General features: G+C 38.7%; 1 protein-coding gene across 8 annotated transcripts in view; it reads left to right on the top strand.

The window, feature by feature from the left end:
* Nucleotides 1–15,186, top strand: part of ATP7 (copper-transporting ATPase 1) — a 121,936-nt gene that overhangs the window by 31,742 nt on the left and 75,008 nt on the right. For all 8 annotated transcript variants that reach the window (XM_053778844.2, XM_053778845.2, XM_053778850.2 and 5 more), the window contains 6 exons: nt 4,757–5,482; nt 6,120–6,261; nt 7,651–7,801; nt 10,705–10,938; nt 11,493–11,643; nt 14,541–14,708. In XM_053778844.2, the coding sequence (XP_053634819.1) occupies nt 5,101–5,482; nt 6,120–6,261; nt 7,651–7,801; nt 10,705–10,938; nt 11,493–11,643; nt 14,541–14,708 (1,228 nt within the window). In that variant the 5' untranslated portion in view covers nt 4,757–5,100. The remainder of the gene's footprint in view (nt 1–4,756; nt 5,483–6,119; nt 6,262–7,650; nt 7,802–10,704; nt 10,939–11,492; nt 11,644–14,540; nt 14,709–15,186) is intronic.

Raw genomic sequence — 15,186 nt, 5'->3', positions numbered from 1 at the left:
TGATGATGAGCTGTAGCGCCAGTCACCCAATAAGGTACTAAGAGCGTAAATGATACAAAATCGAAATGGTAGTTGGTTACACGTGAGGCGCCACAGGACTCCTCTAACTCGACAGGACTTCTCTAAGCTCGACAGGACCCCTCTACGTTAGACAGGACTACTCTAAGCTCCACGGGACTTCTCTAAGCTCCACAGGACACCTGTTAGCTCCACAGAACTACTCTGAGCTCCACAGGACTCATCTAAGCTCCACAAGACTCCTCGTCATATATTACCTAAACGACCGAGATGAGAAAATTGGTGGCAAGAAGGATAAATTCACTAACCAGAAATAGGGTGACAAATTATGATGTCACCTGTGTGATTTACTTGTGACGGTGTCATATATACCAAAATGTTTGTTACAAGACCTTTCTAGAGGAAGGGGGGTTCCTTGGCGCTGGAAGGGGCGCTTGATCTAGGGATCTGGGGCTTCCTTTCTCTTCTTTGGATCAAACCTGATTACCTCCCCGTTTCCCTGCGTTGCATGACCCGTGTTTATAAAAAATTCTACTAGACATAATTGTAACTGCTGGGAAGGGGAGCGTCAAAAGATAATTAACATGTATAAAATCATAAGTAAAAATTTTATTTATTAATGTATAGCATAGTGTAAGTGGTATGTAGTAATAAATACAGCAGATCTTTGAAAGAATACCTAATGTTTTTATATTTTTATTTATGTGAAGAATATAAATATTCAGTTTTAATGTGTTAAATATGTGTAGGCCTGGAGGTAAGGAACTTTTGCAGTGATTTTATATAGTAAATTATGTAAAATATGTCATAGGATAACCCAATAAGTCAGTGTGAATTTCAAAATGGTATACAATACCGACAGGTTGGTAGGTAAGACACATAGGCAACTTTATTCCGAAACGTTTCGCTTACACAGTAGGCTTCTTCAGTTGAATACAGAAAGTAGGCAGGAACAGTAGAGATGTGAAGACGATGTAATCAGTCCATCACCCTTGAAGTCGTAGATTTGAGGTTGTCAGTCCCTCAGCCTGGAGAAGTTCAGTTCCATAGTCTGGAACTATCTGAAGATCAAGCGACAGTGCGGAGACTTAAATACTGTCGGAAGGAGAGGTGCAGAGTAGTGAGAATGCAGCCACTGTGAGGTCACGTCCCTCTCAGATCAAACAATTCTCACTTGAAAAAGTTGTCCAAGGTGTTTTCTGTACCAAGATGCCATTGTGTTGCAGTGTCTTACAGGGTGAATTTCAAAATGGTATACAATACCGACAGGTTGGCTTACCTATTAACTTCGTCCTTTTTTTTCTGTTTAATGTCACTGATTTCGAGGTATATGTTGTATGCAGCGCCTCTTGATTGTGAGTCATCATCCATGTAAGCATATTTTGTAGTTCGTTATTTACTATTATTTAGCGTTAAGGCTCATAATTATAGTAACATCAGCATATAACGTGAGTGGCATCAACAAATAACATTGGTTTAGGTTGTCGGGTTGCATTTGATGGTTGCATATTATGGTGAGTGACGCAACCATATACGTACTTCAGGTAGTTTCTCGGGGTTATGTTGAGGGTGACCTGGCCCTCTCGCTGAGCTACTATGGGGGCATGGATCACATGTGGGTAGCCTGGCTCTTTCACTGAGCTGTTATGGGGAGTAAGGAGGGCTCATAGATCACATGTGGGTGGCCTGGCTCTCTCACTGAGCTGTTGGAAGCATTATCACTCGTGGGTCAAAAAGATAGGCAAGACCCTTGTGGGGTGAGCGGGGAATTGGGAATAGGGGAAGAATAAGCTGGCGAGAGGAATAGTACCAGGGCTTAACCCAGTTGCTAGGTCGATCGTGGATCAAATCAGGAGACTGGATTTGGTGAGGATGACTGATAAGGCGAGTGGGCAGGCGATCGCCGACACGCAACTGTGCAAGGTATTTGCGAGAACATCCAGTGTGGGGTTTTGGGGAAAAAACAAAACAAAGAAAGGGCTCATGGGTGACATGGTCCTCTCACTAAGCTGTGTGGGACTATGAATCACACGTGGGTGATTTGGCCTTCTCACTGAGCTGTTATGGGAGCATGAATCACGTTGTGGGTGACCTGGCCCTCTCACTGAGTTATGGGGCGCGGGTCACACATTATGGGTAGCCTAGCCATCTCCGAGCTATGGCATGATGCACTGGTCACATATATTAAGGGTGACCCCCTCCTCACGGAGCTCTCATGATTCACTGGTCACATTGAGTGACTCCCCACCCCCTACTCATTGAACTGTGTCTTGGTGCACGGGTCACTGAGCTGTCATGGGAGATGGGTCACACGCACCGGATGTGATCCACACCACATTGTCAAGAACATCACGAGTGTCGTCGTTTAGTTTGACAGAGTATGAGGTTGAATTGAGATTTCTTTGGCTCGTCATTGGTGCAAGGCTGTTATATCCGTTTCCTTGTGAGGCTACTCACGATTGCGTCATAACCTAAGATTTTGTTGAGTCATAAACTCAGTCAATGACAGTACTTTTTAATGTGCAATATTTAACCAGCCACCCAACTGGAAGTAAATACAAGTGACCTCCAAGTAGGTTTTGTTACTGATACTCCACATCCATTTGAGGTGGGAAGTTTGGTCTGTCTCACCGTGCTACTTCAGTGTATACTTCCTGAACGATGCTCTCCTCCCGTCCCTGGCTGATGCATGATTTCATTGACCTTATGACTAAGGACACTATAGTGTTTTGCATCGTCCACCAGAGCACTTGTTGCTCTCATCTCAGGAAGACCACATGCAGGTTTGATTTACCAGTGTATGTTGGCTTGGACATGATCGAGCGGCTTTAATTGATTCTTAGCCTCCACACTGCCGCTGATATCTGCTTTTAAACTGTATATGGTGTTTACTTCCACCTCTCCTTCTAGTGCACTATACTTACAGCCATAAAACTAAAAATGTACCTCGTAACTTCCCTATGCCTATGCGCGTTGAGCCATTATCTCTGTTACCCTGGCTCCCTCCTGATGCCTGTCCCCACTGTCATCAAATCATTTAGAGTCTGTATGTCAGCATATTTTCCCTGGTCCTTTCTTCTAGTGTTGTTAGTTTGAATTCTTTGTCTTCTTGTATTCTATCACCATAAGTTACTTTACCAGTCTCATTGCGAACCTTCATATGTTTGTAGATTTTTATATGCTTGATCAGGTGTTGGCGGCACAGGTGTAGTTGTCTCCAATATTTGGATCACACATAGACAAGTGTACTTTCCTTTGCTTAATTGTATATCTGTATTAATATTGTACATTTCTGTATAATGTCCTATCACAATTTATTTGCATATCATCATGATTTATGAGTTATGCTCCTGACAGTATAGGTCTCTCTTGCTTTATGTGAATTCACTTTGGCAAATTTGCTATTGGGCAGTGTTTAATTTTTATCATTAATTTGGTAGTATATGCAATTAATGATCGCCATATGCTCTTGATGTGGTTCACAAAGTGCATTGAAGATTCTTATGTTTAGTTGTTACTGGTCTGGTAGATCTTGGTAGAGTTGCCAAGGATCTGGATTGCATCTACTGTACAACAAAATAAGGAACACCTAGTACAGTGGAACCTCGGTTTTTCGTGATTAATCCGTTCGAAAAAGTCTGACGGAAACTGAATTGTGCGAAACTGAAGCAATATTTTCCATAAGAAATAATGGAAATCCAATTAATCCATTCCAGACGTCCAAAAATATTAACAAAAAATACATTTTATAGAGAATAACCATAGTTTTACATACAGAAAACAATAAGAAATATAAATGACTAATGAAATGGATAAATGAACATTTAACATCACTTTTACCTTTATTGAAGACTCTTGTTGGCATATGGAATACAGCAAGGAGGGGAGAGGGAGGAGGAGAGGTTATTGTTTGGAAAGGGAATCTCTGTCCATAAGGAAATTAGGTATCAAGACCCTATCCTGGGTTACTTCCCTTCTTTGTTTTTTACTGGCACCATGACCAGCTTGAGTCGTTGGACCCCTGTCGAACAAAAGATCTGTCCAGAGAGGTCTGTTTCTGGCATCTCTTTAAGATTTGCCTAAAATGGGACAAGGCATTGTCATTGAACATGTTGCAGACACGGCTTCCAACAGCTTTGTTAGGGTTGAACATGTTGCAGACACGGCTTCCAACAGCTTTGTTAGGGTGATATTTCTCCACAAAACTTTGCAACTCATTCCACTTTGCACATACTGTATGTCCTTAATCACTGAAGAAGGCACGTTCTCCCCTCTCTCTCTCTTCCTCCTCCTCTGAAGCAATTTCCTCAGCTGCAGTCTGTTGCTGTTCCAGTTGAAGGTCTTGCAGCTCTTCAGTGGTTAGCTCTTCCCTGTGGTCGTCCACCAACTCTTCCACAACAAGCACAAAAACAATGGATTATTATGAAATGTTTCTGATGAACGTGCCGGGTGATGCTCTGTGTGGGCACTCAATTCCACGAAATGAGTGGCCAAGTCATGCGGGCAGGTGGACGAGTTTGGCACAGACTATTTTCAACTGTACGAAAACTGAGCGGATGTACGAAAACTGGGACAAAATTTCAACGAAAAAGTTGTCGAAAACTGAATCGTATAAAAACTAGGGCATACAAAAACCGAGGTTCCACTGTATATAAATAAATTCAGTGTTTTGTGAAGTACGTAATACGTATTTCTTGTGTATATATTTATGCTTATACGACTATAATTACTTTTACAGGTCTTTGGAATTGAGGTCAAGAAAAGAATATACGTCAGAACTACATTCTGTACTATAAGTAACTTATTATCTATTGCTAATTGAGGACGTAACATTATCAACTGAACTCTGACATTTCATCCAACTCCAGGAAATGGAAGGTTTTCTCTTGACACAGTAGCAAGAACTTTTTGTCATGATTTTTATAAAAGACAGTAATGTATAATGTTACTTGATAATATGGAAAGTAACGCTATGAAAAGGAAGTTTGGGTAAGTTGAAAGAATGTTTCTTAGACAGACACAAAATATTTTGTGAAACAAAAACAAATTATTGTTTTTTGCTTGTGAAGCTGCAAGATAAAAATGGCTTCTTTAACTTCACTTATTAGTATAGAAGGCATGACATGCCAGTCATGTGTGCGGAACATAGAAGGAACAGTGAGTGCTCTTCCTGGGGTGCACTCGATTAAAGTTGATTTGGCAAGAAAACAAGGAACTGTAATTCACAATTCATATGTGATCACTGGTGCACAAGTTGCTGACAGGATTGATGATATGGGGTTTGAAGCTAAACTTTTAAACAGAAACGTCTCTCCGGTGAAAATTAATGGAAACCAATTGATTCTGGATGATGATAAGGAAGACATTGCAGGGAACATGGACAGTAACATCAGAGTTGCAAATCTACTGGGAGAGCCTATCACCTGTGCCTGTGGTGACCAGCTAATTCAAATTTCTGTTAAAGGTGAGGATACTTTGATATAGTATTTAATGTTGGGTATATAATATGTAGTACTCTAATTGATATTGAGATAGAGACAGGGAAAATGAAAGACTGTAAAGCAACCTCAGGGCAGAAGCAATCTCCCATTTCTCTTAGTAATTCTGTACATGTGGCACACATTTCCCTGTATGCTAAGGGTGTGGAATATATATTTGCAGCATAACTCTTGAGGTTTTATACAGTATAAAGATTCAGAATAGACAAGTATTTTTAAATGTGCCATTAGTGATGTTGTTTTCTTGTTCAAAGTGATGTGAAATAGTTCAGTTTTGTAGAATTGGAATGACACAAATAGTCATGTTCAGTTGACAAAACTGTATAAATCGTGAAATTTTTCAGCGAAATTGATTAGTATAATATTTCCTGATGGTGCCTCTTAAGATTAGTTTGCTCAAATTTTTTCAATTCCCCTCATTTTCTTAAATGAAAATTGTGTTACAGATAAAATAACATCTCTAATCAGATCTATATTTTGTTAGCTAAAATAAGCGATATTCATTGAAAAATATTTATTTAATCTAACTAGGGTTTGCTTTCATTCAGTTATTTCTTTGAACTAATCTTCAACATAACTACAGTATATTATTTTACTTTCCAGGCATGACATGCAATTCCTGTGTAAAGAATATTGAAGGCAATATTGGGAAACAAGATGGCGTCCACTATATAAAGGTATCTCTGGAAGAAGAAGTAGCCACTCTCATCATAGACCCAGCACACACTTCGAGAGAAGTCATCAGGTAAAGTTAGCAGTATATATTATGGTACAAATGAACCCGTATGGAGAATATATAGCAGACAAAAAGAGGATGGTATTGTATACAGTGGACCCCCGCATAACGATTACCTCCGAATGTGACCAATTATGTAAGTGTATTTATGTAAGTGCGTTTGTATGTGTATGTTTGGGGGTCTGAAATGGACTAATCTACTTCACAATATTTCTTATGGGAACAAATTCGGTCAGTACTGGCACCTGAACATACTTCTGGAGTGAAAAAATATCGTTAACCGGGGGTCCACTGTATTTCGATCTATCTCATAGGTCTTCTTTGGTAATAGGATGAACTATACCGTACTCATCTTGCCTATTCTTTTATTTTTTAAACATGGGTAAATTTGTGCCATTGATAAGTTTGAATTACACTTTTGTGTTTTAATTTATGTTAAGTTAAACCTTGAAAAATGTAGTGAGGTATGCATATTTTTTTAATTCCTTTAAAAATTAATACAAATGAAATGCACTAAAAAACATCTAAATTACATTTGTTTTTCAAAGAACTGGCTGCATCCCACCGAGATTTAAAAAGAAAAATGGCTGCATCCCACCGAGATTTAAAAAGAAAAATGGAAGTTTCTTTTTATAAATTTAGTAATGTATGCAGGAGAAGGGGTTACTAGTCCCTTGCTCCCTGCATTGTACTTTCCTCTGCGATATGCATGGCTTACACAGGAAGAATTCTGTTCCACTTTTCCATGGAGATGAGAGGAAGTAAAGAAGAACAAGAACTATTAAGAAAATAAAAGAAAACCCAGATGGGTGTCTTCTTCTTTCAATGCACGGGCCGTATCCCACCAAGGTGGGGTGGCCCAAAAAGACACATGAAAGCTTCTTTTTTAAATTTAGTAATATATACAGGAGAAGGGGTCACTAGCCCCTAGCTCCTGGCATTGTAGTCACCTCTTACAGCACACATGGCTTATGGAGGAAGAATTCTGTTCCACTTTCCCATGGAGATAAGAAATAAGCAAGAACAAGAACTAGTAAGAAAATAGAAGAAAACCCAGAGGGGTGTGTATATATATATGCTTGTACATGAATATGTAGTGTAACCTAAGTGTAAGTAGAAGTAGCAAAATATACCTTGTATCCTATGCATTTATGAGACAAAAAAAAGACAAAGCAGTCCTGCCATCATGAAAACAATTACAGGTTTCTGTTTCGCACTTACTTGGCAGGACAGTAGTACTTCCCTGGGTGTTTGCTGTCTACCAACCTCCTACCTAATAAATTACATTTAATTGAAGAATATATACTGAGCTTACGTTGACTATTTTCAGTACAGTATGTGGGCAAATCATTGAAAGACTGCTTGTCTTGGTGGTTAATAGTTTTATTCTCATTTCAGGACGATAATAGATGATATGGGTTTTGAAGCTACACTCTTGGAAACTGATGCATCTATTGTAACTGTGGGTATTATAGGCATGACTTGTATATCATGTGTGAAGAACATAGAGTCAACAGTTGGAGGAAAACCAGGTGTCTTATCCATAAAGGTAAATTACATTTTCAGATTTTTAATTTAATATTTCTCAGTACAATAATATTAAAGCATAATAAAAATGTGTATATAAAAAATAATTTCGGAACAGTTACAGTATTTGTCAAGTAATTTAATACTGTGCATACTATGGGCTTTTCACAAGAATTGTGTCACTATTATGCTGTAAATTGCATTGGATTGTACAGTATAATTTTGGTGAAATTTGATCAGAGGTGAAAGTCACAGTCAGGTGTTGCATTGTTTCTGCATGAGTATTTGTGTGCTTTGGATTGACCCATAAATTTCTGAGCCCTAGCCTACAGTGAGGCAGACAGTATATCTGTTAAAACCTAACAATTTCTTTCTTTATATTTTAAAAATGTTAATCATGTACTGGTATATTTTTAAGTAATGTAAGAGAAAGATATGACATATATGGGGAGGATTGATGTACAGTACTGCAACCTACTGATTGTGTCGTTTGTCACCACTTGGACATTTTTTTTATTGATACATCAGCCGTTTCCCACTAGGCAGGGTGACCAAACCAATAAAGAAGAAACACTTTCATCATCACTTACTCCATCACTGTCTTCCCAGAGGCATGCCTACACTACAGTTCAAAAACTGCAACATAGTATCTGCACCCCTCCTTCAGAGTGGAGGCACTGTACTTCCTACCTCCAGGACTCCAGCCTGGCTAACTGGTTTCCATGAATCCCTTCATAAATGTTACTTTGCTCACACTCTAACAGCATGTCATGCCATAAAAACCACTTGCCTCCACTCCCTCCTATGTAACACACTCAAGCATGCTTGCTGGAAGTCTGAGCCCCTCGCACACTTAACCTCCTTTACCTCTTCCCTCCAACTTTTCCTAGGATGACTAAGTGTTTATATGCCCTCCAAGTCATTCTGTTTTGTGTCAGCGTCTCGGACATACTATACTGTTTATCAACCAAGGGTTATTGTATTTTGTTGGAAATAATTGGAGCAGTTTTTTTTTACAGTCCAGAGATTTGACAACCCCTCTCTCTTATTCAGCTGTACAGACCTCATACACATCCTTCTGACTGATCACTTCATTGTCACCTTTCCTGAAGGGAGATTTCTTGATGCTAGTGAGGGATTTTTGATCCAAAGAATTGAACATGTCCTCCTCTTCCATGAGTCAAACCTGATTGCCTCTCATTCCCAGGCATTATATGACACCTGTGAGTTTAGCACTTCTCCTGTAATATAATAATACAGTAATAATTAAACTGTCACCTGCACTAGACACAGGTGTGAATAGCTATCTCAGTTTTCCTTATTGTGTGAATCATTGATTCATACACCTCATGCTGAAAAGCCATTTTCATGGTCTGAGATCCTGCTTACAGCTTACTATGGTATATCTTAAATATGTACTTGCTTCTTTCTTTCAACACACTGGCCGTATCCCACCAAGGCAGGGTGGCCCAAAAGGAAAAATGAAAGTTTCTCCTTTTACATTTAGTAATATATACAGGAGAAGAGGTTACTAGCCCCTTGCTCCCGGCATTTTAGTCGCCTCTTACAACACGCATGGCTTACGGAGGAAGAATTCTGTTCCACTTCCCCATTGAGATAAGAGGAAATAAACAAGAATAAGAACTAGAAAGAAAATAGAAGAAAACCCAGAGGGGCGTGTATATATGTGCTTGTACATGTATGTGTAGTGTGAACTAAGTGTAAGTAGAAGTTGCAAGACATACCTGAAATCTTGCATGTTCATGAGACAGAAGAAAGGACACCAGCAATCCTACCATCATGTAAAACAATTACGGGCTTTCGTTTTACACTCACTTGGCAGGACGGTAGTACCTCCCTGGGCGGTTGCTGTCTACCAACCTACTACCTAGGATGTACTTGCTTATCAACATATATTCATACCATAGTCATCATCTTTTCACATTCAGTATCACTAGTGTTCCTCTTGGGTTCCATGAATAATGATAAATACAGCGGGCGGTTGCTGTCTACCAACCTACTACCTAGGATGTACTTGCTTATCAACATATATTCATACCATAGTCATCATCTTTTCACATTCAGTATCACTAGTGTTCCTCTTGGGTTCCATGAATAATGATAAATACAGCCTATCCTCACTTAGCAGCGGAGTTCTGTTCCTAAGACCATGTCTGTAAACAAATCTGATGCTAAATGAGGAGCATACTATAATGGTAGTGGGGTTGTGTCAACCATCTCTAATATTGTTTTAATGTCACTTTTGCACCATTTATAACATTTCTGGCATATTTTTAAATATTTATACAGTAGTGTACTGTATATAGTAATAAACAGAATAGAGGAAATCAGCTCTGATATACATTATTTAGGTATGCAAATTGGTCAGAGAGCCCATCGCAAGTCTGAGTCATCGGTAAATGAATACGTCGCTAAGTGAGGAGAAGCTGTACATGGATATACTGTAATAGCAAGAAATCTTGTTAAAGTTTTAGGCAAATGGATAGAGATATAAGAAAAATTCAAGCATCAACCTCGTAGTGAAGTGGAGGAGCTGGAAATCAAAGAAAATTAACTTGCGTTTTCATTTAAAAAATCAAAATTAAACATAAGAACAGGGTTGTGAGAGGTTTGGAACAGTTGACAAGGTATGACACTGTACTATTTATTTTATTGTATTAACACATCGGCTGATTCCCACCAAGGTAGGGTGGCCTGAAAAAGAAAAACTTCATCATCATTCACTCCATCACTGTCTTGCCAGAGGGGCGCTTTACACTACAGTTATAAAACTGCAACATTAACACCCCTCCTTCATAAATGTTACTTTGCTCACACTCCAACAGCACGTCAGGTATTAAAAACCATATGTCTCCAATAATTAATAATTAAGACAAAACCCTGTACAACAGTTATTTTCCACAGGTGAGTTTGGAAAAAAAAATGGGAATAATTACATATAATCCTCAAGAAACCAACCCAGGGCAGCTGCAGAAATACATATGTGATATGGGATTTGAAGGAACACTTCAAGATGCTTTACAATCTGGTGAGAAGTTGGAAACCTGTATAATATCCATTCAGGGAATGACTTGTAACTCCTGTGTTCAAAACATAGAATGCAGTATAGGAGTGAAGGCTGGCATTAAGAGCATAAAGGTAAGATGTTTTTTGTTTCTCGTAAATATAAGCTATACTTTAATATACAGTACCTAATTATGATAATGATGACGAGATAGGAACCTCATTGAACCATAGAAAAGTAAAAGAAAATTTATGCATGTTTCTGTAACTGATTTTACCAATTCTTCCATTTTCTCTTAAATAATTATCCTTAAGGTAAACTGTGACAAATGGGTAAGATATATGCATATGTTCACCTACACACATGTATACAAAGCTACATACATACATTCATGCATGTATGTATGTATGTATGCATACGTATATACATACGTATCTGAAGATGTGTGTGTAAGCACGTGAAAGTGCTTAGGTTTTATTTCCTATTTTCACTGATATTTTTACATATTTGCAGTCATGCATTTTATTGTAATTTCTTCCATATACAATAAATATACATATACACACACATCAACTAAAGTCCATACATCCATGCACGCTTACTGAAAAAACTCGGTAAATGTTTATATATACCATATATAGAGAAATTTGCATATGTAATAATATGCTATACCTCTTATTCTCCGAAGGTTAATTTAGAAAAAGCTGAAGGAAGAGTGGAGTTCAACCCTGAACTAGTAACTGGTGATCTAATAGCTGATATGATTGAAGATATGGGCTTTGAGGCCTGTGTGAACACAGATGAATCCAATCAGAGGCAGCCAGTGATGAATGGTAAAGGTAAGATCAATTATTTCTTACACTTAGTAGAGCAGGTTAAGTGCCATTGGAATTGTGATGTCCACATTCATCTAGAAGACTGCAAGACAGCTAGGGAGTGAGTGAGGGTGAATGTTTTCTTTGGGTCATCTATTAAAAATATTTGAAGTTAAACAGTACAGGATAATTACTTGAATTTGCCTGCCATAGCACCCATCTCTAGTGGCACTGTTGAGAATAAGGAGTCTGCAACCTGCAACAGTTCTTTTTAATCTAAGCAATTTGTCCAGTTGTACAATGTTTTAAAGTTTGAACATTGTTACTGCTTCACTGTCTTCATCAGATTGTCTGCCATAGATTTTTTGTTGTTATTACAGTGAGTAAAGAAGTTTTTCTATTTTCTGTTCTGTGCTAAGACTTGACAAGCTTAAAATTGTGATCTCTCTTTTGTATCATATTAGATGCATCAAAGAAGTGGTCATAATCAAACTTATTTAATATCTTTGGTGTGTTTGAAATCTGCCCTTTCATGTTTTTGTCAAACTGTTTTATATAATTTTTAACATGCTGGCTCTTTCCTACTGAGGCACGGTGACCCAAAAAAGAAACTCGCCATCATTCGCACTATCACTGTCTTGCCAGAGGCACACAGATACGACAGTTTAGATGTCACTCTAAACAGCAGGTATCCCAAATTCCTCCTTTAGAATTCAGGCATTGTACTTCCCACCTCCAGGACTCAAGTCCCGCTAAGTGGGACTTAATAATTAGACACTTCGAATAATAACTTTTAATTAATGTCTTGGGGTGCTTTATTTGATAGCTTTAATATGGGGTTAGGTTTATTATGCATCCCAAATATTGGGTAGAGGAACCAGGGCTCAATGTAATTTTAGCTAAGCAGACTAAAGAACAAAAAGGCACAATACCGTGACTGGAACAATACACAGATAACCCGCTCATAGAAGAGAGGAGCTGACGATGACATTACAGTCCGATGTAGACCATTTACAAAGTCACATTAACAGGAAGGAGAGAAGGAGCCATTATATATAGGCAAGCTGGAAGGGACGGGGCAAGAGACTATAATGGAATTGTTCTCTTGTGTGAAACTATTTTGTAATGTACTTACATCATTTATCAATACACAATGAATAAATATTACAGTATGTACCATGCTGAAGCACTTCATATCTAACCCACATATTAGAGATGAAATTAAGTGGAATTTCAGCCTGTCTCAGACTATTATTAAATCAGAAGTAATAGAGAAAAGGGAGAAAACTGGAAGTCAGGTCAGCTGAAGAGAAGTTAGGAGACAGCTAAGGTCCCGTGGCTTGGTTGGCAGCGCTTTCGCCTCACACACTGAGTGTGCTTGATTCATGTTTCCTTACACCTGCTGTCCTTGTTCACCTAGCAGTAAGTAGATACTTGAATGTTTGTCAGTTGGTGTAGGTCGCATCCTAGGGGACAAAATTGAAGGACCCCAGTGGAAATAAGACAGACAGTCCTCAATGATGCATTGACTTTCTTAGATGGCTAAACCTTCTGGGTTAAAAATCCAAGCAAATCTTATCTTAGACAGCCAAGATTAGATCAGCTTGGAAGACAGCCAGGTTTATGTTAAATCATGTGTCATCTCAAGATTAGAGCGTTTGACAATGTTGTATGCATGTATCATACAAAATAAATATGCACCTTGTGATAAATACAGCACAACTGAAAGGAATAAAACTGAACTATGAGCATTTTAGACCAGAATATTCAATACTTAATTGTAATGGACATATATAAGCATAGAAGGAGGCAATAAATATATGGACGAGTTTGGAAGAGTGTGTAAAGGTAGAAAGTTGAAAGTGAACATAGAAAAGAGTAAGGTGATGAGGGTATCAAATGATTTAGATAAAGAAAAATTGGATATCAAATTGGGGAGGAGGAGTATGGAAGAAGTGAATGTTTTCAGATACTTGGGAGTTGACGTGTCGGCGGATGGATTTATGAAGGATGAGGTTAATCATAGAATTGATGAGGGAAAAAAGGTGAGTGGTGCGTTGAGGTATATGTGGAGTCAAAAAACGTTATCTATGGAGGCAAAGAAGGGAATGTATGAAAGTATAGTAGTACCAACACTCTTATATGGATGTGAAGCTTGGGTGGTAAATGCAGCAGCGAGGAGACGGTTGGAGGCAGTGGAGATGTCCTGTCTAAGGGCAATGTGTGGTGTAAATATTATGCAGAAAATTCGGAGTGTGGAAATTAGGAGAAGGTGTGGAGTTAATAAAAGCATTAGTCAGAGGGCAGAAGAGGGGTTGTTGAGGTGGTTTGGTCATTTAGAGAGAATGGATCAAAGTAGAATGACATGGAAAGCATATAAATCTATAGGGGAAGGAAAGAGGGGTAGGGGTCGTCCTCGAAAGGGTTGGAAAGAGGGGGTAAAGGAGGTTTTGTGGGCGAGGGGCTTGGACTTCCAGCAAGCTTGCATGAGCGTGTTAGATAGGAGTGAATGGAGACGAATGATACTTGGGACCTGACAATCTGTTGGAGTGTGGGCAGGGTAATATTTAGTGAAGGGATTCAGGGAAACCGGTTATTTTCATATAGTCGGACTTGAGTCCTGGAAATGGGAAGTACAATGCCTGCACTTTAAAGGAGTGGTTTGGGATATTGGCAGTTTGGAGGGATATGTTGTGTATCTTTATATGTGTATGCTTCTAGACTGTTGTATTCTGAGCACCTCTGCAAAAACAGTGATAATGTGCGAGTGTGGTGAAAGTGTTGAATGATGATGAAAGTATTTTCTTTTTGGGGATTTTCTTTCTTTTTTGGGTCACCCTGCCTCGGTGGGAGACGGCCGACTTGTTGAAAAAAAAAAAAAAAATTATATATATGTATATATATTGAATTATTTTCCTCAGTACAATCATCAAAATTATCTCGAGAAGTGAGTGTCACCAGTTCATGGCAAGAAAATGTTGCATTTGAAGGAGATGAAGCAGATCTGGAGAAGTGTTTCCTCCGAATCACTGGTATGACCTGTGCCTCCTGTGTGGCAGCTATTGAGAAACATGCTAAAAAGATCCAAGGTAAGAACTCTAATGTATTTTTCTTATATAACTGTAGACAGTTGTATGAGGTGTGTTCAGAAAAGTTCTCAGGTTGAGAAAAATTAAGAACATGTAAGGTGTCAAGGATAATAAGAACTAACTCAAACCCTGAACTTCTGTTAAAAATGCTTTAACCCTTAAACTGTCCAAATGTAGATTTACATTTGTACCGCTAGTGATCCAAACGTAGATTAACGTTTTATTTTTCCTGCCTCCAGATTTGGCACGATTGACCTGAGATACCTCGTTGGTATAGAATGGATCTTAACACTCGGTGTGTGCAGTATTAAAAAATTCTGGGACCACTTAGTACCTTGTGGGAGTACCAGTTCAATTGAGTGCCAGCTAGAGCAAATATCATGGCGAACACCAGGGATTCACTGATATCATGTTGTATTAACACTCCCCTTTTAAGATGTTTACCCAAAGTTTAATGGCTTTGAGATGGATGTGGCCA

Source organism: Cherax quadricarinatus, chromosome 32 (genome assembly GCF_038502225.1).
Source record: "Cherax quadricarinatus isolate ZL_2023a chromosome 32, ASM3850222v1, whole genome shotgun sequence".
Lineage (NCBI taxonomy): Eukaryota > Metazoa > Arthropoda > Malacostraca > Decapoda > Parastacidae > Cherax > Cherax quadricarinatus.
Note: the sequence above shows the minus strand (reverse complement) of the source record. Positions and strands in the feature narration are given on the sequence as shown.